The 23,194-nt window shown below is 37.5% G+C and overlaps 3 protein-coding genes across 3 annotated transcripts in view; 2 read left to right on the top strand and 1 right to left on the bottom strand.

Moving 5' to 3' along the window:
• SNW1 (SNW domain containing 1) overlaps nt 1-5,844 on the top strand; it is a 15,174-nt gene extending 9,330 nt beyond the window's left edge. Inside the window, exons 9-14 of the mRNA XM_070941108.1 lie at nt 223-339; nt 498-639; nt 1,263-1,359; nt 2,654-2,771; nt 4,974-5,140; nt 5,221-5,844. Of these exons, the coding sequence (XP_070797209.1) occupies nt 223-339; nt 498-639; nt 1,263-1,359; nt 2,654-2,771; nt 4,974-5,140; nt 5,221-5,419 (840 nt within the window). The 3' untranslated portion in view covers nt 5,420-5,844. The remainder of the gene's footprint in view (nt 1-222; nt 340-497; nt 640-1,262; nt 1,360-2,653; nt 2,772-4,973; nt 5,141-5,220) is intronic.
• On the bottom strand, nt 5,769-12,453 carry SLIRP (SRA stem-loop interacting RNA binding protein). The gene is made up of 4 exons (XM_070941116.1): nt 12,324-12,453; nt 11,331-11,389; nt 6,689-6,793; nt 5,769-5,898 (listed from the first exon to the last, which is right to left on the bottom strand). The coding sequence occupies exons 1-4, from the start codon at nt 12,394-12,396 to the stop codon at nt 5,863-5,865; spliced, it is 273 nt and encodes a 90-aa protein (XP_070797217.1). The 5' UTR covers nt 12,397-12,453; the 3' UTR covers nt 5,769-5,862.
• On the top strand, nt 12,440-23,194 carry ALKBH1 (alkB homolog 1, histone H2A dioxygenase). Its single transcript, XM_070941121.1, has 6 exons — nt 12,440-12,625; nt 15,966-16,074; nt 16,274-16,436; nt 18,988-19,078; nt 21,244-21,437; nt 22,578-23,194. The coding sequence occupies exons 1-6, from the start codon at nt 12,509-12,511 to the stop codon at nt 22,996-22,998; spliced, it is 1,095 nt and encodes a 364-aa protein (XP_070797222.1). The 5' UTR covers nt 12,440-12,508; the 3' UTR covers nt 22,999-23,194.

The raw sequence follows: 23,194 nt of genomic DNA, 5'->3' as shown, positions 1-23,194 counted from the left end.
AAAGTAGTTCCACAAATGGTGGCTTCTTTACTGTAATAAAACATTATAGCACAATAGCGAAAGTATTTTAAGTGTCTCCATAATAAAAGTTCAAAATAAGTATTTATTAAGCAGCGTGTAGACTAATTTTCCTGCCATATCCTACTGCAATTAAAATTATAGATCTACTTTTGTAATAGATATTTTTATGGTTGTTAAATGCCTTTTCTCTTTTTATTGCAGGGTTACACCATCCCGTTAGACAAACGCCTGGCTGCAGATGGTAGAGGATTGCAGACTGTACACATTAATGAAAACTTTGCTAAATTGGCAGAAGCTCTTTACATTGCTGATAGAAAGGTCATTGTTTATTTAACAAATTTATATGCCGCCCATCTCCACGATAAGATAGCTGCCCAATATTCTATCTGGCCAAGTTCTGGGATGTATCTGCATTTTTATACTACAATCCAAAGTGTAAAGTAACATTGCTATCATAATTGCTTAATTTTGTACAGGCTCGTGAGGCTGTAGAAATGCGAGCCCAGGTAGAACGCAAAATGGCACAGAAGGAAAAAGAGAAACATGAGGAGAAACTTCGGGAAATGGCCCAAAAGGCCAGGGAACGAAGAGCTGGAATCAAAACCCATATGGAGAAAGGTACAACTTTTCAACTGCTTCATTTCATAATATTTCAAATATTTTTTCTTAAACCAGTTGTTGAACAGTTAATTTTGTTGGGAAGATTGCAATGAATCAGCAGGAATGGTCTGTGTTATCCTATCAGTCTCTACCTCTTCATGTATGCTGCTTTTCATGTACAGGACTGCCACCTGATCGCATGTATGTTCATGTAAAAATGAATTAGAGAATCTGTAGTCCTAGAGCCAGATGCAACCAATCAATTCTATTTTGCCCCCTCACATTCCCTCTACTCAGTTGCTAAATTTCCTTCCCTTTTGAAGTGGGAAATTAAGTTGTAGTTTAAGCCCTAAAGCAAGTATGTTTTAATTCCCAAAATAATTCTAGATGTCATATGTTTTGTAGACATCAGTTTTCCAAAAAATATTTATGTCCCTTTGCCACCAAAAAGTTGCCTATCGATAGAGGTACATTCCATAATTTAGTGATGTTTATTCCCAAATATTAACCTTCAGAGATTTTTTTAAATTGCATAAATAACTTTTAATGGATTTTAGTCACACTGAACATTATTGGGGAAGAAATATTTGACTACTTTTCAATTAATTTTGGGTCACCTTGTATCTCAAATTTATCTATAGAGGATGGAGAAGTTAGGGAGCGTGATGAAATCAGGCATGACAGGCGAAAAGAAAGACAGCATGACCGGAATCTTTCCAGAGCAGCCCCTGACAAAAGGTAAAATTGTTCAACTAATATATAACTGACATCTTTCCTTGTGCAAGAAAAAAATAGTTGCAATATATAAAGATAAAAAAACAACAGTTGCCTCATAACTGTAACTGTTCTCTCAGATTGTACTTCTTCACCAGAATGATTATGTAGTGGAATAATCTCTTCAGAAATGTTGAGACAATAGTATTACCGGTGATTCTTAAAATGATACAGAAAAACCAAGAGTCTGTGTAGCATTGAATTATTATTTTATTACATTATCACAAGGAGAATTTTGCACCTGACACTATCGTAAGGCATAAATTTTAAAATCAACAATTTGATAACACCTCAGAAGTCAACTTGATGTTTTATTCAAATAGCAGAACTAAAGTTCATTCTGAACATAAAACTTGTATGTTGCATCCTATACATTTTCCTTCATTTTCATCCTTTATATTTACCAGGCAAATTTTAATTGTTTTATCTATACAAGATTGACTTTTTTCTAGCTGATTTTAAAATCAATTTTCCTATATGCAGTTTACCCATTTCCTAATTAATAAAGTTTAATTAGTAATTAGGGAAAAATTATACATGCTGATTGGCATCTAAATATACTTGGGGAACAACATAATGTATAATAACCTCTAGTAATACACCTCAAAACTTTTGCAGAAGATATAAGCAATAAAAGACAATTATATGTTGTCAAGACATATAACATCAAGACCCTGATGTTCCAACAGGCAGGGCTAAACATACAAACATATGAATGATTTTTTAAATGTTATCTAATTCTGGGTTTTATTTAAGTGACCAAACTAAGTAATAATTTTAATTAGCAATTTTATGATGTTTGTGTGTCTATATTTTTCTTGACTGTACACCGCCTTGAGTCCTATGGGAGAAAGGCGGTATAGAAATAAAATAAATAAATAAATAAATAAATAAATAAATAAATATGGCCAAAGTAATTTTGTCATTAAACTTGTATATATCATAATTGCAGCATGACTGCTAAAAAATCAAATATATTCTAGGTTGTAGCTACTACATTGTGCAGTAAGAATAGCAAGAATAGTTGAATTGGTTCTTTTTTTCCTATGTATTTCCTGACTTTTCTCCAGATAGGTTTGGAATCCGGGAAAGAGAGAAAAGAAGAGCAAAATGAAATGCCATAGCTCTAGTCTAATCACTTTGCAATATAGCCCTCTGCCCATTCAGAAGGAAGATAAGTGAGGCTAACTGTTAATAATCGGCTAAATTTTGATAATTTATATTATGTAACCTAGCAATGCAATATTGTTAAATTCAGGTCGAAACTACAGAGAAATGAGAATAGAGATATTAGTGAAGTCATTGCATTGGGCGTTCCTAATCCTCGGACATCCAACGAAATTCAGTATGACCAGAGACTGTTCAACCAAAATAAGGTAAGGAATTCCATGAGTACATAGAACATAAAATTGCAACTTCTCTATCTGATAAAGAATATGAACATTTTTAAAAAGGGCCACTGGTATACTGACTTTCTTACATTTAATTCTTAAGGTGATTTGCTGTTGAGCCTGTGCTTAAATTCTGGTTAGTATATGCAGAATTAGATAGTATGTGAATATACAAATGAACATTTCTAGTGTTGATAATTATACTTTCACAGGTAGTCCTCAGTTTATGATCAAAATTGGAATGCAAAAGATTTGTATGAAAGCACACACTATGCCTTGGGATGACCCCATTCTAGAACATAGTTAAAAGGGAATACAGGTAGTGCCTGCTTAACTAACTGGAACTGGCAACTCCACCGCTAAGTGAAGTGGCCACTAAGAAGGAAATCATGTGACCACTGGGAAAGAGACAAGATTAGTCAATTTTACACCTTCAGCTTTTGTTTCCCTAACCTATCAGGCTCCAGAAAGCAAGAAAGAAAGGTGATTCTTTGAAACAGATTTCTTTGTTGTTCCGCACCTAAGGACAGAATCTTGTCAAATCTGCCCCCTCCCCCTCAATAACACATATACTCTGGAACTACTAGGGAGGACCCATTTTCTTTCGAACTATCCAAACTGAGTTGTCTCTTGTTCCTCTGGAATGTACCTTGTCCCTTCTGGGAATCCAGACTACATTCCATCACATAACCACTCCCACATCCCCTGGAATGCTGGAGAGCCACAGACTCTACACCATGGGTTTTGGCTTTCCTGGGCCTCAGCGAGTGAAGAGGAATTGTCTTGGACAGCATATAAAATATATAATATAGTTAATGTATATAAATCATATTAAAAGTTTATGATCTTGTGAAGCTGCATTAATAGCTGTCCAGGGCTGTGTGCTGCTCATGAGTTGGACATGCCTGCTCTACGCAAACAGATTATTCTTGTCAAATCCTTTGGTCTCCGATCTCCCTGGTGGTATAGGAAATTTCTCCTTTGCTCGAGCTTTCTTCCCCTCCCCCTCAAAACAGAAATTGGAGAGAATCCCTTTTCCGTTTGCTCTTCTATACATCAAAGGCAGGAAGGGGTTGATGTGTTAGAAGCTGGCTGTGAAGCTCACAAATGATGATCATATGATTGTAGAATGCTGCGATTTTTGTAAATATACACCAGTTGAAATTGTGATCATGTAACCAAGGGGATGCTGACAATTACAACCTTGAGAACCTCCTGTCAGTCTTTTTCACTGCTGTCATAACTTCAGCAGTTGCTGAACAAGTGGTGAATAAGCAAGGACTACCTGTATATGTTAATGACATCTAGTTAGCTGTTACTTCTGATCATTATTTGTAGTCTTAGTTTCTATGGCCTTGAAATAGTTTTGGTTAACTTCCCCAAAGTTTACGTTTATGTACTTGAACAGAGCTATTATGCCCTCCTCTGAACTTTTTCTCATTTGTTCATATCCTTCTGGAAATGGACTCAATGCTCAGTAAAAAGACTTTACGTTTTTTCTAATGCAACCCAGAGCCACATTAGCAATTGTAGTAACTGTCTCACTGTTGATTCGTATTCAGTTGTTGTAAATGGCTATACCCAAGCTCTTCTCAAATGTTGTGCTCCCAAGCCATAAATTCCCCACCTTATATCTTACACCCATTTTTTTCTCCTAAACTGAACACCTTACATTTCTTATATTAAAACATTTGGTTCCCCTTGGCTGCCCTTCATTCAATTTGCCCAGATTAGATTGTAATCTCAAACTGTTACCCTGGGCACTGGAATCATGGGTTACTGCTCTCCAACAATGTAAAGTCCTTACTGCTGACTTCCTAAATGCAATATGCCAGCCATTTGAGATTCCCTTTTCTATAGGACTATCCAAATATCTAGTTGACAAGGTCGCATGGAACCTTGTCAAAAATTTCGCTAAAATTAAGCTTCTTCCCTTCATTTACATCTTACATTGTTTGTGTGTTCTGCCTTTTTTTCATAACCACTTTAAGAGGCAAAAATGATTGAAACAGTGAAAAAAGGCTTGTCATATGTGTAGCTCTAAAGACTTCATAGTTCTCCCAGTTTGCCTTTTAATAACAGAAGTGTATCCAGTCATAGGTCAATGTAATTGTTGGTTTTTGAAATGGCTCACTTCTGGAATTCGTTTGTTATCCTAACTATGTGAATTATTCCTATACTTAATAGGGCATGGACAGTGGCTTTGCAGGAGGAGAAGATGAAATTTATAATGTCTACGATCAGCCCTGGAGAAGTGGTAAAGACATGGCCCAAAATATATACAGACCAAGTAAAAATGTGGATAAGGACATGTATGGTGATGATTTGGAAACAAGAATAAAAACTACTAACAGGTAGGGAAATTAATGTGAACCTCAGGGATTAGATTTTTACAAGAAATATATTACATTTTCTGCTTTCTTGTCTCTTGCAGGTTTGTTCCTGATAAGGAATTTTCTGGCTCAGACCGTAGACAAAGAGGAAGAGAAGGACCAGTTCAATTTGAGGAAGATCCTTTTGGTCTAGACAAATTCTTGGAGGAAGCAAAACAGCACGGGGGCTCTAAAAGACCTTCTGATAGCAACCGCCCTAAAGAACACGATCATGAAGGCAAAAAGAGAAGGAAAGAGTAAAAAACTGATCTTTGGCTGCTGAGACTGAATTCAGAGATTTAACTAGCTCTGTGCTGAAAATAATGTACCATGAGTGTTCAAAGGCAACGTTTCCCTATGGAATAGAGACGAAAAAGCAGACTGCTGAATAACATAGGTTCTGTATCTTGGTTTCTAAGTATATTCATCCTTTGTTTCAACAGAGAAGAAGTGATGTATTCTTTACTTTAAAGTTATTCCAGGTATATTCTCTTGTATATAATTTTCTCTATTTCTGCTATGTATTGTACTTGAAAAAAGGGAAGGAATTGATTTGTTCTGATGTAACTATCCAGTTCCATTTAATCTGAAAGGAGCAGTTGCACTCAAATAAGATGAATATATACATACCGAAATTTATTTTAATTTCTTTACATAGCAATTAAATAAAGGCTCCTTCCTTTTAATTGGTATTAGCAAGTATTTCATCTGACTGTTTTTTCTTGACGTTTAACTTCCAGCTGAAAGATAAGACAAAAAAAAAACAACTCAACACCCATTTTCAATTTTTTTAACCAAAATAAATATCTGAGCTATATATTATTTCCATTGTTAAATAATATAGTCTGCATTATCTATGCAGGCTACTACTGAATACCTTTCAGACATCAATACACATTGAACTTAAGCTACCCCTATTGCAGTGTACTTTTAATTAGAGAGGCACATGATAAGGAACATTTATCTTGTCCCATGTGCAGAAGAAACACCACAGCTGAATTTATAAGACCTATTCTGGTAGATTATCCAAACATTTGGAGTTTCTTTGTTGTAGGTTTTAGCCAAGACAAATTTTGGATTGTCTTTCAGGACAAGTAAAGGAAGTCTGTTACATTCTGTTCCTCTTTTCCTTTTATCACACGTACATGTTCTTTCCTCTGATCATTGAAGCACCAGCCTCTTCCTCTCCTTTGATTGCTGCCACTTTACATGAATTCAAGCATAACAACGTCTATACTCCAGCCAGCATGCCAGTTCTTTCTACCAATTGTCCCAATGTCTTCCTTCCTTCCCTTCGCCACTGCCTTGTATCGTTGATGGGTTTTCCTTTTCCTTGCTGTCTCCCATCTCAGAATGTACATTTTGATTCTAGCATGTACAGCCCATGCACAAAATGCTTTGCATAGCCTGCTTTTAACTGTTACTTAATTGTAGAAACTGGGTTTTTTAAAATGTGTATATATAACAGAATAATGAAGCTTTCTTTGAAATAAAGAGGCACTCGATATATCTTAAAAGAACTGAAATTACCTGTGACCCTTCAAAAAAATGATCTTTCAACAAAGCTTTACTGCGACTTTCTTCTGTAGCAAATCCAATCCAGGCAAAACCTTTATGGAATCCTGTTTCTACATTCTGAACATTAAAGAGAATATATTAGTTCATCATATATCTAAATAAATTTCCTCTTTTACATTTGGAAACCATATTCATGGTTAGTTACTACTTAAGAGTTTGTATTCAAACTGAACACATAAATTATTTTATCTGTTAGGTAAATTAGAAACCATTTTCCAATATGCAAAACTAATTTGATAGAAAAGGTCTTATGGAATAATAATTTTAAAGAGAATGGTGTTGGTATTTTATTTTTCTTGTATTTATTGGATACAGAATACTAAAGTACAGCGTATGCATTTTCTGAAAGCAACCCCCAATTCAATTCTGCATACTTTTAAATAGTTGTGTGTATGATTACACTATGTTAATAATAAAAGGATTTTAAAATATTAATTAGGCAATAAGATGTATTTGATTGTTTACTCAAATTTATAAATGCTGGTGTATGTGCTCCATTTCCAGAGATTCTACATGGCTTACAGTAATATTTATTTATTTATTTATTTATTTATTTATTTATTTATTTATTTATTTATTTATTTCTTGAATTTATATCCCGCCCTTCTCCCCGAAGGGAGTCAGGGCGGTGAACAGCCAAAAATTAAAATTACAATATAAAAGTTAAGAGAACTAAAAATAAATTAAATTAATCGGCCTCCCAATTTAAAACCCCAAGCTATACAATTAAAAAACCCATAAAACCTATTCAGGCCAGGCCGGCTTGCTGAAATAAAAACGACTTCAGGGCCTTACGGAAAGTGCGGAGATCCGGGATCAGCCGTATTCCGGGAGGTAGCTTGTTCCAGAGGGCGGGTGCTCCCACAGAGAAGGCTTTCCCCCTGGGGGCTGCCAGCCGACATTGTTTGACCAACGGCACCCTGAGGAGGCCCTCTCTGTGAGAGCGTATTGGCCGGTGGGAGGTTATCAGTAGCAAAAGGCAGTCTCGTAAATACCCTGGCCCTAAGCCATGGAGTGCTTTAAAGGTGAGAACCAACACTTTGAAGCGCACCTGGAAGACCACCGGGAGCCAGTGCAGCTCGCGCAGGAGAGGTGTTATATGGGAACACCATGTCGCTCCCGTAATCACCCGCGCAGCCGCATTCTGGACCAGTTGGAGCCTCCGGGTGCTCCTCAAGGGGAGCCCCATGTAGAGAGTGTTGCAGTAGTCCAGGCGAAAAGTGACGAGAGCATGAGTGACTGTGCATAAGGAATCCTGACTCAGAAAGGGGCGCAACTGGCTTATCAGGCGAACCTGATAAAAAGCCCCCCTTGGCCACGGCCGTCATGTGCTCTTCTAAAGACAGCCGCGTGTCCAGGAGGATGCCCAAGTTGCGAGCCCCCTCTGTGGGGGGGGGGGTGTCAATGACTTGCCCCCAATAGCCAGCGATGGCACCAGCCGGCTATATCGGGATGCCGGCATCCACAGCCATTCAGTCTTGGAAGGGTTGAGTCGAAGCCTGTTCCTCCCCATCCAGACCCGCACGGCCTCCAGACACTGGGACATCACTTCAAGGGCATCGTTGGGGTGGTTTGGGGTGGAGATGTACAGCTGAGTGTCATCAGCGTACAGATGGCACCACACCCCAAATCCACGGATGATCTCACCCAGCAGCTTCACATAAATGTTGAACAGGAGTGGCGAGAGGACCGACCCTTGTGGCACCCCACAAACAAGGTGCCTCAAGGTCGACCTCTTCCCCCTGCTAACACAGACTGCGACCGATCGGAGAGATAGGAGGAGAACCACCGCAACACGGTGCCTCCCAACAATCATAATTGTTCCTTTCTTTTTAATGTCAAACATGCAAAATTTGCAGCTAAATACCTGAAATGACATACCAAGTCCTATTAGTTTTGGTGGAGTTCAGAACAAACATGCACTTATCCTATTAAATTAGTGGAAGTCAAATTATTCAAGGATGACTAAATCGTGTCTACAATCAGCTAAGAAAGGCAGACAATGCAGTCTATTTTCTTTTAAAGCAGTGATGAACAAGGTTCAATTTCGCACGCATTGGTCATATGCAGCAATAGTACTACAAAAAGCACTTGTTTGCCAAGTAGTTCTAAAAGCTAAAGCAAAGATGTAAGCTTTACAATAGCTATGTGTATCTTAAACAAATGTTTATGCTTTATTTTGTACAGAGAGATGTAAGATGCTGTATAAAATATTTTTATGCATTTCTAATTCCAGAACACCTTAGTTACAATAACAAAAGCATTTCCAGTAAAAATAACATAACCCATTAAAACATTAGGACTGTATTCTTGATAGTGAACAGTTTTTATTGGCTGGTAACAGGGGGCAAGTTACCTTTGAATTATTCCAAATATGATAATGGAAGAAGAGAAGGAAATTTTTATATAAGTTTGTTCTGGATCTCATACCTGACATTTATGTTTATAACCTGAAAATATAGAACTGAAATCATCCACATCAAAGGATAATCACTATCACTACACAAAGCTTCCTGTTTTTATAAAAAATAACTTTGTTCTTCCCAGATAAAAAATGTTTACTAGGAAAATAGGGAAGTTAATAATTTAGCCTCATCAATTTGCTGCCCTTCGAGTATGTTGAACTAAAAAGACAAAAGTAAATGTTGCCCCTGTCCAGTTGTGTCTGACTCTAGGGAATGGTGCTCATCTTAGCTGAGGTAGCCAGCATTGTCCAAAGACATTTCTGTGGCCAAGGCTCATGGAATATTGATACCTTCCCACCAAAGTGGTATCTATTTATCTACTTGCATTAGCCTCATCAATTTGGTGCCCCACAAGTATGTTAAACTATAGTCCTCATAATCCATACATTTTTAGTCATACAGTGGCTAAAAAATAAAACCTAAAAAACTATTCAGGCTCAGTATTACGGAAAGTACAATAGTGATGAAAAGTTTGTGAATTCTTATCTATAAGCTTGCAGTATTATGGCCTACAATGTTGTCAGTCCTTGAATAAGAATTATTCAGATAGGAAATTCTGGTTAAATGAACAGCACAAATGCTGCAGCATGTCAACTGAACAAACTAAGCCAATATTTTCACTGATTGTTGGAAAATTTAATTAGAATAATCAGCTCTTTTAAGAAGTCAGATGAAATTAAAACATAGTGATGTGAGCTTGAAGGATCCTTTCCATAAAACAAACTAATTGGTCGTTACTATCAACCTTTGCTATTAATTAACACATTTATGGTAGTGAATAATATCTTATCAAAAGATTCTACAAACCTCTTGTCTCTACTTAATGAAGGAGGGAAGGGCTACAGATCTGTTGCCAAAGTTTCTGGCTTGCACCATTACACAGATTGTACAAAAACCAATAGCATTCTTAAGCTTTCTATTTTGTCAGCTACCCAAAATCACTCTTAACAATAAGACATGCAATACTCTAGAAAATTGCAAACATTTACATGGTAATGGCAAAGAATCTAAAGGCGACTTTTTAATTTTCTAATATTTTCATGTGTGTACCACAAGGGAAACATTGAATAAGAGTAATGTATATGAGAGAATACGAAGGAAGCCATTACTTTCCCAAAAGGACATTGGCAATGGTCCAATGGGCTATTAAAACATTTTAAAGACAAGTGAGATTAAGGTGGAATTTGTGGCCTCAGATGTGGATAGTTTGCAATTGCTAACATATTCAAATATATAAATGAACTGAAAAAGTTCGGCAAAAAAATAATGGTCAAAATATCTCCAAACTGATCAATAGATATTGATCAGTTTTTATGTATTCAATAAATACATATGTTACACTGCTTGATGTCCTCATTCCACAGATGAAGTTTGCCCCACACTAGATTAAAGTATTGCAAGATTAAAAAGAGTTTTAAATAATTCCCAAACTTTTAACCACTTACATTAAAATAACCTAGAGTAATTTTTTTAACACTTTTTTCTTTTACGATCCCTTCTAATTTATAAAAATTATGGAGGACTCCAAAAAAGCTTTTGTTTGTATGGATATTTATCTACCATAATAAAAAATAAAGTTGACCCATTCACTGCAGTTATCTCTTCTCACAGTTGTTTGATGGGATTTTAATACTGGATTATTTTTCAACATAAATTTGCAAACAGTTTTGATTTCAGGAATCCAAGAGGCACTTTTTTTTTAAATTTGATTTATATGCCGCCCTTCTCCGGAGACTTAGGGCAGCTTACAATGCGTTAAGCAATAGCCTTCATACTTTTGTATATTCATACAAAGTCAGCTTATTGCCCCCACAAACTGGGTCCTCATTTAACATACCTTAGAAAGGATGGAAGGCTGAGTCAACCTTGAGGCTGGAAAGATTTGAACCTGCAGTAATTGCAGGCAGCTGTGTTAATAACAGGGTGCTTTAGACCACTGTGCTACCAAGGCTCTTAAGAAACACTGTCCTAAAAGACAATACTTTAAGACAAAACTGCCAGAAAGCCTTTATAAATGTCATGCCTATCTGCCTATCTGCTTATTTATTTACGAACAATACCATTGGTCAAATACAATTTGAATATTTTTACATTGGATAAACCATTTAATGGCCATGAATGATACTTACAAATGGCAGGATGCATTTCTTCACAGGTCCAAATTGAGTAAAATATTCTCGTAGTTCATCTTTAAAAAAAAAAAGGACATATCATTTGATATGACATATCAGAGAATCAGGAGCAAACTAATTTCTAATAGCCATTTTCTCAATTGATGGGTTCAGAAAATGACCTCCTGAAGAGCAGGGCTAGTCAGCCTAAATTTCTCACAATCCCTTGGGACGATAATATATTACATGCATTTGACTGGAAATGGGTGACTAAACTGAACTGCTTGATGCTGCTCAGAATATTTGAGTTCAAATTTCAAAAAGTTCTACAATACAGCCAACAGGAACTGCAGACTATAGGAACCATTTGCACTTCAGTTTGAGATGCAGACAACAGCCTGCGTCTGTCTTCAACAGTAAAGAGACACAGGGCAGAAAACACCCTGCAGCCAAGAAAGCTCCACACCCATTTGCACTACTCAGGTGCCCCCGAGGACACAGATAAACCCCCTATGCCTACGGCCTCAAAGACTCTCTTTTAAAAAATGCAAATGACCAGCTGTCTGCAAGGAACATAAATCCTTCCATTCCCCACCATCCAGTTAGAGCTGAAGAGCTTCTTGAAGAAGCCAAACGTCTTTTTTTAAAAAAAAAACAAAAAACGAAGAAAGTCCAGTTGCCTCCTAAAAAAGCACCTTTGGGACAACCATGACCTGGATGACTGAGAATCTCTATAGAATACAGCAAATGGCAATGAGGTTTTTTGGGAAACCACATCCTCCAATTGCTCAAAACTTATGCCCAAACTAGCATTCACGAAGCGGAAAAATCCGCTTCGGCCTCTTCACAGCAAATAAATTGGAATCCCGTGCTCAGTAAGAGAGCTGTCTCGGGGATCTACCCCCTTACCCTTTGGCGGGACAAAAGCTCCAGTCCCTCAAACCACAAGCGAGGGAAAATCCTCAATACCACGTTAAACCATCGTCAGAAAATGCACCTTCTCCCACTCACTTTCCTCCACGTTCCAGGGTATTCGCCTAACGAAGACCTCGAAGGCGCGCCGAGAAACCCCCCTCGCTGCCATCTTAAAACGAGGGACGACGACCTTGCCCGGCTGAGGCGGTTTCCAGCCAATGAGAGGCTGGCTTCCGCTGCTTCGGTGGGAGCGCGCGTGCCAAGCCACGCCTTGAGCTAAGATGGCGGCGGCCACGCGGGAGGAAGATGCGTTCCGTCGCCTCTTTCGTTTCTATCGGCGATGGGAGGGGTCGGATCCTAGCGGGGTGATTGACTTTTCGAAGCCAGCGGGCCAGCAGGTAAGCCGAAGGGTGCCTTTCGCCCCTTCGCTCTGCCTGGCGGATCCTGCCAGGAAGACGCCAGGAAAGTCTTCCTTTTGAGAGACCCCTCCCCTTTTCCGTTGCACGTGCTGCACGTTTTTCCTCATTAAGTTCCCGGCGTGTATATCGGCGCGAGGGCTTCGCCGTAACAATCTGGGGAAAGTCTCCATTTGAAAGCGAAACATCATGGCGGGGAAAGACTTGCTTGGCCAATTCTGACCAGCCGATGCCTTCTGTTCAGTTTCTAAAGCCCCCCCCACCCTTTCCCTGTGCAGCATTAAGCAAAGTATTGGCCGTATTTGAACCTGTTAAATCGCAAATCATTGTTTAGTAGTTAACAGTGGCAGCCTTGAGGATAAAAATCACGTTATAGCTGACATAAACGGTGTTTAAAAGTATCCCGGTAGGAGAACGTTTGCCTGTTATGTCGCTGGTTCAAAAGTTGGCATGATTAAAAAAAAAAAAAAAGTATGGCGCAACGGTTAAACCGAGTAGGAAGACCAGATTTTAATCTATCCTCAACTACAGAAACTTGGGGATTTGGAGCCAGTTGCTGCCTGTCAGTCCAACCTATCTCATTGTTCTGTGAAACTTAAGTTTCAAGTGAAACTTTGAAATCTAAGTGAACAAGTGAAAATCCACTTGAGTAACATGGAATGAAAGGACAAAATGATCACGTTGTGTTCAAGAACTGCTGGGATCCTAGCCTTCTGGTGGTCAGTATAAACCCTGACTATTACCCTGATGATCAAACAGAACCAAATCTTTCTTTTAATGTATGCTCTATAGATAATTTTATCCTTGTGCTATTATTTTTTTAGTCTGAAGAGAGTTTACTGCATTGTAAACATTGGCTTCTATACTATACTTGTACCATAATGTCCATGGAAGATGTGCTTCCTTTTATGATCTTTGACTTCTAATGATGAATGATGAAAGATCAGTAACCAATTCTAAAAAAAAATCGTATGGAGCATAAAATAAACTACCAAGCCATATGAGAATTTTTTTTAAAAAAAAAATTAAACTAAATTTCCCTACTAGTTAGCTGAGTAACATGTACAGGTTCTTATTCTTTTTTTTTTAAACAAGATTTTGATTATCAGAAATAATACTGCATCTTTTTGTATCCTGATCCCATTATCTTCTCAAGATAGATAGAATTTATCTGCTGAAGAGAAAATGATTTATATGCCTGATATTTGCAGTCTGATAAGGATTAAGTCCTGTCTTCAATAACAAAAGATCCCTTTTAAATAACATCTTTAAAATTACTAAGTATTGTTTTCTGACTTGCACCCGTTCTTGGACAGGTGAATTAGTCCTCAGTTAAGAAAGTAATGAATGCAGTGTAAGTACAGCTCTCCCAAGAGACTTTCTGAAATAGAAAATAAGCTGTTTGAGTTATAGGATTACCTACTTATTCCCTAACATAATTTGTAATTTAAATTATAATCATGTATCTGCATGAATTGGATGTTTATCCATTATCCCATTCAGAGTGGAATTCTGGTGCAATGGTTAGAGTGCAGTACTGCAGGCTACTTCTGCTGACTGCCGTCTGCCTGCAATTTGGCAGTTCAAATCTCACCAGGTCAAGGTTGACTCAGCCTTCCATCCTTCCGAGGTCGGTAAAATGAGGACCCAGATTATTGGGGCAATATGCTGACTCTGTAAACTGCTTAGAGAAGGCTGTAAAGCACTGTGAAGCAGTATATAAGTCTAAGTGCTATTGCTATCACAGGAATTGTGACTTATCGGCTCTAGCATTTCCAGAGTTAATAGCTATTGTAAATATCAAATTACTTGCAGGAAGAAAAGCAAGCTATTTGTCAGAACGTTATGATTTCAGGTTGAATTATCTTACTACTAAATCAGGAATAAAATGTAATAAAGTTCCCCATAGTTCCTAATAAATAAGTATTATATATTGTCTTTTACTTGTCAATTTTCATATCATGAAAGTCAGTGTCACTTTTGAAAAACTGAAAGCATATATTGCATGTTTTTAATACATATATGTGATTTACAAGAATTCAGAATCCAAGTAGCAATCAGCATTACTGGGACATTTGAGATATTTTAAATAAATAAAGTCTGAGTCACAGTTGACTCCTGGTGACTGACTACACAAGTTCCTGCAGTCTTCCTGGCAGGATTTTGGATGTGGTTTGCCATTGCCTTCTTTCTAAGGCTGATACAATGCCTGGCAATGGTCACCCAGTTGGATTAGAACTCACAATGTCCCAATTTCTAGCCTGGTGCTTTAACTACTATACCAAAATGGAATTCTTTGATACATTTGAAGCACATACAAATATAAGGTTAATTTTGTGGTTGTGAAATCAGGTAGAAATAAACACCAGAAAGATTCCAGGTATACTACAGTAGTGGCCAAAATTGTGGAAACCTTTTTGGGAAAAGTGTATTTTCTAAAACTAGCTAATAACACCAGTATTTTTGGAGTAGTACCATAAAATTTTATATCAGTGGAAAGAGAATTTAATCAAGAATGTAATGCAATAACTTTTTTGAAGGATTTATTAGAATAGCACTTACTTAATTGGGTGGAACCAACTAAGTTTAGCATGAATTACGACCTTACAATGTCTTCCCATGGAGTGAACCAAGTCTTAGTTCTGCAGCTGTTATAACGTGAAACCAAGATTGAATGATTGCTTCTATTAACTGGGTTTTATTGCTGGATCGCCTCTGACTAGCAAGTTTCTTTGGTCAGCTCCATAAATTTTCAATTGGGTTAAGATCTGGGCTATTCCCAGGCCATTCCAGCAGTGGAATATGATTATTTTGAAACTCCCCCCAAAAAGTGGTTATTAGCCATCAAACCTCAAAAATACACTTTTCCCAAAAGGTTTCCACAATTTTGGCCACTACTGTACCTAATCTTTGTAAATTATAATAGAATTTTGACAGCATGTCAAGTTTTTCTTTGTCTCATTTTACATCAAACAGAATCAAGGCAGGTTATTTTGAATTTCTCAGGCTTTCCATTTTTCGAGACATTTCACTTCACTTAAAAGGCTTTTCTTCATCAAAGTTATTACTACATTCCTTTACCCCTCTGATGTATGGGTACAGTTGGTAGTATTTACAACTTCTGGTTAGCTATCTTTTCTTTTTTAAAAAAATTTTTTTATGAATTTTATTAAAACACAAATTAGACATTTACACAACATACGACATATAAATAAATAGCTTATCCTTTTTAAGTATTGTTTCATAATGGAAACTATCTTTTGAATAAAAATCTATGGATATCTTTCTGGCTATCTGATATTCAAGGATTTTTTTTAACTAGGTGGTCACCTATCCTCTGAAGTTAACCTCAATAAGTGATCAGGATGCCTACAGAGCAGGATTACATCCAGTTACCCAATGGAAAGCTTATGGTTTAGATAATTATCCAGGTGAGCATATTTTGGATATCTCAGCGTACATAAAATCTAAATTTATTCAGTAGAACAACCGATAATGGATGCAACATTTTTGGAAGAGACATGTTATAATACTTTTGTTTCTGTTTTTTTCAGTGTTCATAATTTAAGTGACTGGGGCAGGCCACATCTACATTTTTTTTCTTTTTCACCCATTTTTATTTTTATCTAGGATTCATATATATTAATAATCCCTTTCTTCCGGGCTCTCAGTGCCATTGGGTGAAGCAATGTCTAAAGAAATATATCCAGAAACCTAATGTGTGCAATTTGGACATGCATATGTCTTCTGAAGAAATTGCTGATATCTGGGGGAAGAGTAAATTTCAGCTTCGGTAAGTCATGTCTCTGGGTTATCTCATAACAAGTTTGATCAAACAACACAATAGTCATTATGCTGTATGTCAGGGGTGTCGAACTGGCGGCCCACGGGCCAGATGCATCACGTGCAGGCCATACTCACCCCGGCTCCGCAAAGGGAAAAAATGGTGCAATAAGTCATGTGACATGACTGAGTTTGACACTGTGCTGTAGGTTCTTGGTTCCTTTCTTGTAAACTGCAGCTACTTTTAATCCCCATGAGTCAGTTGCTAAAAACCAATGTCATCTGTATTCAATCCTCTTTTGCTGAGGATTGAAAGAAACTCACTTGGTGTCTTCAGACTTTTGTCAATCAAAGTTCTTAATAACTAAAAAGCAGTTAATGAGCAATTTATGAATGTGATTAGAAAAGGAAGTTTGCAAACCCAACGTTCTTAAAGGTGCCTAACATGGTCTGAGGAAGAAGGCTATTATTCCCTTGTCTCAGAGCTATAAATCCCCACTGTCTTTCAGTCTCAACACAAGAAGCAAATGTCTGGAGCATTTGGGGGCAATTTCAAGTCCTTTCCTTGACCGGAGAGGAATTATCAAGGAGCTAATCTGTTCACTGCCTCGTCATTCTGTACAGTTGCTGGCTCCACTTTCAACAGAGCTGCCTTCAGGTTTCCTTCTCCAGAAGTCATAAACTGCATATTTTGGTGTTACTAAGTTCTATGGGCCTATCAAATCTTATGGAAGAGAAGCCTTTTTAAGAAGCCCATTTTGCAGGATATGGAATGGAGAAGGCCTATCCTATCTATCTATCTATCTATCTATCTATCTATCTATCTATCTATCTATCTATCTGACACTTACATGTTCTTGGTTAGTGATCACAATTGGGATTGGCAACTGCCTTGCTAAGCAGAAAATTGTGGGACAATAACAGGCTTGCAACCCATTATTTCCCATTCAGTTGTTAAGCAAATCACCATAATTGTTGAATAAGACATCATCATATGACAATGATTTAAAATTTCTACTTCTCCATGAACTCTGCTGATTGTAAACCTGTTGTGCAGCACACAAATGGTGATCGCAGGATGCTGCAACAGTTGTAAATTGAAGATTGGTCAAAAAGCTTTTACCCCATAGTAACTTAGAATGGCCATTAAATGAGGATTTAGTAAGCAAGGACTATCTGTATGATTGCCCATCTGAAGGCACAAATACACCTACTGTTCTTTTTTCCTCCTATTTTTATATTGAACTTCTTTTAAATATGTTTAATATTGAAAAATTGCACCTGGAAGTCTATGGGGAGCCAGTGTAGCACATAATGTAGAGATATTATATGGGCATAATAAGAAACATCCTTAATTACCTGAGCTACTGCATTCTGAACCAAGTTTCCTGATAGTGTTCAAGGGTACCCTCACGTACAGTGTATTCCAAAATCCAATTGGGATGTAACTAAATCATGAATAATCATGAGTAGATCCTTCTGATCCAGCAACTGGCACAATTACAGAAGGCAACGTTTGTTCCCCAGCAAATCTCTGGCAGTCAGAGGGCAAATTCCACCAGGAATTTCATGCCCCACACTCATCAGTCACCAGTAGTCCTGGATAAATCATTAGTTCCAGTCAACAAGGGTGGTGAGATCAGTCTAGTCCTGGACCCTTGCTTTGTGGAGTACTTCAGAACTTTATATTCTCTCATTTAAAAAATCTTCATGAATCCACTGGAAGAGATTATCCACTGGATCAGAGAGCATCAATATCAGTATGCTGATATACTCATTTCTGTATCTCTGACCCATCCATCCAAGTGAAATTGTCAAGGTTCTGCCTGAATCTCTGGAGTCTGTAATAGTTTAGGCTGGGAAGAACACGCTTAAGCTGAGTCCTATCCATAATAATCTATGTCATTGTTCCTAAACTATCTTTTCTTCAAGCAAATATTTTTGTGTGTGCATTGGATTTTTAAAAATGCAGTATAAATCACATTTCATTCTTCAGATAACAACAGGTAGCCCTTGCCTTACAACAGTTCATTTAGTGAGCGTTCAAAGTTCCAACATCACTGAAAAAAATGACTACTTTTTTCACACTTACGACAATTGCAGCATCCCCATGGATACCTGATCAAAATTCAGACATTTGGCAACTAATTCATATTTATGATGGTTGCAGTGTCATAGGGTCATTTAGATCACCTTCTGACAAGCAAAGACAATGGGGAAGCCAGATTCATATAACAACCATGTTGTTAACTTAAAAACTATAGTGATTCACTTAACAACTGGCAAGAAAGGTCATAAAATGGGGCAAAATTTTCTTAACAAATATTTCACTTAGCAACAGAAATTTTGGGCTCAATTGTGGTCATAAATTGAGGATTACCTATATGAAAGTTAATTTTTTGACCAACTTTATTTAGAACCATATCGGGGATCTCATTTTATTTTATTTATTTATTTTTATGCCGTCCATCTCTCCTATAGGCAACTTTGCCATGTCAAACTTTTGCAGATCTTTTTATAACTAAAACTGCTTGTGATTATGTTATTCTTTATCTTTTTAGAAACAAAAGTGCCAGTAAATCACAGCCAAAAAGCTTATTGGAAAAGTTGCGCTGGGTAACTCTAGGTTACCACTATAACTGGAATACAAAGGTATGCAAGAGGGCAATAGAATCTCCTAAATAATATGACTGCAAATTTCTTTTTTTTTTTTTTTTCCTATGGATGGCACCAAGGACAACAATCAGACACCAGGGTTTTAAACCCAAAATATTCTAATGAGAAGGTAAACCTGAACTTAAAAAAAACATTGTTTATCAGCCAGCTACAGACAAGCTCACTCAGTGAGCTTTGAGCTTTTTATTGTCTGGTCTTCATAAAAACTGACCTGTTACCAGCCCTCTAAATACAAGATTCTGGGTTCTGCTAATGCAAAGAGGGAGTGATCTTATGGCATGTTACAAAGACTGCTAATTATATATCTGTCTTAATTCATTTAAGCATTGTTGGCAAAAACATTAAAATATACCGTATTTTCCGGCGTATAAGACGACTGGGCGTATAAGACGACCCCCGACTTTTCCTGTTAAAATATAGGGTTTGGGCTATACTCGCCGTATAAGACTGCCCCTCTTCCAACGCATACCAAATAAAAATTAAAAAACATCAACTGGCTCACCCACAATGTAAAAACAGCTGTGCTAGACCCAAAATGGCCCCTGCAACAAGCAGGAACCTCACACAGCCACAAAAAGCCCCCCAAAAAACTACTTTCACACTTTACACACACACAACACAACACAACACAACTGGCTCACCCACAATGTAAAAGCAGCTGTGCTAGACCCAAAATGGCCCCTGCAACAAGCAGGAACCTCACACAGCCACAAAAAGCCCCCCAAAAAAACAACTTTCACACTTTACACACACACAACACAACACAACACAACTGGCTCACCCACAATGTAAAAGCAGCTGTGCTAGACCCAAAATGGCCCCTGCAACAAGCAGGAACCTCACACAGCCACAAAAAGCCCAAAAAACCAACTTTCACACTTTACACACACAAAATTCCACATACAGCTTTGTGAGATTTTGTGTGTTTGTGTAGTTAGAGTGAAACACTACAGAAACACACTAAATCTCAGAAAGCTGCACAAATATTACTTTATTTTATTTTATTTTTATTTTTATATGAAAGCTAAATTTAAAACTTCCTAAACTTTAAATGGCTAGGTCTAAAAAAGAAGAACTAAAAAAACCCCAATTGACTATTTTTTTTAAAGCTCCCAAAGGGGAAAAAAACTTACCCAATAGAACAGGGATCTCCAACCTTGGCAACTTTAAGACTTGTAGACTTCAACTCCCAGAATTCCTCAGCCAGCTTTGTTTTGCTGGCTGAGGAATTCTGGGAGTTGAAGTCCACAACTCCTGCCTGCATGATTGCAGGCAGGGAGTGGCTTGCTGATGGAATGGATTCAGGCAAGCGAAGCAAGGCAAGCGTTGCGATTAGCAGCTAAGGTAAGCTGGAGGGGGAAAACTTTTCCTTTTACAGGGCTCTGGGCTCTGGCGATCCCAGCTGAGTTGCCTGATTAGCAGGCAACGCAGCTGGGATCGTCAGAGCTTGGATCGATGGCTCTGGCGATCCCAGCTGCGTTGCCTGATTGGCAGGCAACGCAGCTGGGATCGTCAGAGCTTGCAGAGCCACGTAAAAAGAAAAAAGTTTTTTCCTTTAACATGGCTCTGGCATCCCAGCTGAGTTGCCTGATTAGCAGGCAAAGCTGGGATCGTCAGCTTCGATCGCCAGAGCCATGTAAGGCTCGTCAGAGTCTTTTGGTTACAGGAGCCTGGTTACAGGAGAACGACACCCGGCGTATAAGACGACCCCCGACTTTTGAGAAGATTTTCATGTGTTAAAAAGTCATCTTATACGCCGGAAAATACGGTACATTAATTCAGTGATGCTTTGAAGTTGCTTGAAGTCACTGTTGAGAAAATAAGTTACGCTGCAAAATTGTTATTTCAGTTAAAAACACTTAACTAACCTTGTGAACTACTACAGAGAGAAATTGCTTCAATAATAGCGCTTCATATTTTAGAGAGTTGTTATACTTGAGTTTGCAGTAAAGAAATCTGATTATTTTCCTTCTATAATTTTGGCATGCTGGATTTTAAGTCAAATAGTAACCTAAAGTTCACTTTAGATTATTAAACAGTTGCAACCTAAACTTCAATTTAAATTACTTTAAAATATTTCTTATATTGCTGGCTTTGTTATTTAAAAATTTTATTTGCAACTCCTTTGCTCTTTCTTCTAGAAATATTCAGCAGATAACTATACCCCTTTCCCATCTGATCTGGCTTTCCTGTCAAAGCAAGTGGCTAAATCTTGTGGATTTCCCAGCTTCCAAGCAGAAGCAGGGATCCTGAATTATTATCACTTTGATTCATCTTTAGGAATTCATGTGGATGAATCTGAACTGGACCTTTCTCCACCTCTTTTATCATTCAGGTAAGCAGTGCAAATTTTTAAAAATGTATATTTCACATATTCTTCTGACAGGCGCAGACCTACATTTCTGGAGATAATAACTAGATATACCAATGATGGTTTAAACCAGGAGTTTAGGGCCAAAGGATAGCTATAATATGTGAAAGCCAAAATAATAGCATTTTATTTATTTCATTTTATCTTGATCTTTCTTTTCTCAATGGCACATCTTATTTGCCTCACATAATTTTATGAAATATCTTGATGAACTCTACCACTCAATCTATCTATTTACCTATAGGTCCCCAGTTCTTTGAATGTGAGCACATTTGAGATTTTGAGGGGATATTAATTAATATGTGGAATAGTTTGCTTCCAGAAGTTGTGGTGCTCCATCATTGGAGGTTTTTAAGAAGAAATTGGACAGCCAATTGTCTGGAATGGTAAGGGTGTTGGACTAGAAGACCTCCAAAGTCCCCTCCAATTCCAATTCATACCATCCATCACTTATGTAAGATCACTTGGTAGACCCTGCTCATGAACCCATCTATAGGCCTGCTGGCAATGTAAACACTAAGAATGGCCACTTATAGAATACTGTCCAGGAAAAGGATGACTAGCTCCCACTCTGTCTAGATAGCTTAAGTAGTTTGCTCAGCTGAAATTTTACAAGGTAAAAACCAGTGTTAGGCTAAACTTTAATAATTAATTTAATTAAATAAACTGTAATTAATTGTTCAGCTAAATCTATATTTTCATTATTTTTCTTTAATAAATAATTCCAGTGAATTATGCTTCTTCTTTGTACTGGTGTAGTTAGAATATAAAAATAATAATAATATTTATCTGTTAAATCTATTAGATTCAAAGTTTTGTTGGCCTTTCCAAAAACTATACTGTACAGGTTTGTTTTAGGGCTGATATAAGGTATACAAGTTTCAAGAGGTATTGTTTTGTAATTTCCTAAGTAAATTAATACTTTGTAAAAACAAGACCTAATTTGATATAAGTCTGTGGTTTCAATGTTCTGAATTATAACGAAGTTTTTGAATAGCTCACTAAAAGGAGAATATCCTTTTAAAAAGTATAAAGTTGTCCCATATTTGTGTGTAGCTGTAGTTTTACTAACTCATCCTTCTTTTTTCTGTATTAACTTTCTAGTTTTGGACAGTCATCCATATTTCTGCTGGGGGGATTGAAACGAGATGAAACCCCTGTGGCCCTGTTCACACATAGTGGAGACATTATGATAATGTCTGGTTTCAGCCGCCTACTGTATCACGCAGTTCCCAAGATTCTTCCCAATCTAGAAGGAAAGCCTTTGCCTTCTTCCTTAGAGCTACCACTCTCTGCTGACCTTCCTGCAGACTCTGTGATTGAGCCCTGCTCCGATGACGATTGGCAAACGTGTGCCAGATATTTGGAAGCATCCCGTATTAATATGACTGTGAGACAGGTACTAGCTGAAGATCAGAGCTTCTTGACTGAAACTAGGACAGAGAGCAAACAAAATGCCTTCTCCACAGACTATCATGAAAAATATACAGAAACAAAAACACACAAGCCTATTACCAACAAATGAGCCCATCTTTTTTTCATCATGACTTCAGGTGCACAAAAGCCAACACACAGCAGAAGAAATGGGATATGCCATTGAAAGAAAATTGATTGTGAAAATAAGTATGTATATGAACTTCACAGCCAAAGTGTATGGCTCAGGTGAGGAAATCCAGTGCTGTTTCTGTCATGTTAAGATCACATAGCAAATCTATGTATTT

The sequence above is a fragment of the Pituophis catenifer genome, unplaced genomic scaffold, assembly GCF_029215685.1.
Source record: "Pituophis catenifer annectens isolate HBS135680 unplaced genomic scaffold, rPitCat1.0.hap2 SCAF_1, whole genome shotgun sequence".
Taxonomy (NCBI): domain Eukaryota; kingdom Metazoa; phylum Chordata; class Lepidosauria; order Squamata; family Colubridae; genus Pituophis; species Pituophis catenifer.
This window is presented reverse-complemented; position numbering and strand designations above follow the sequence as displayed.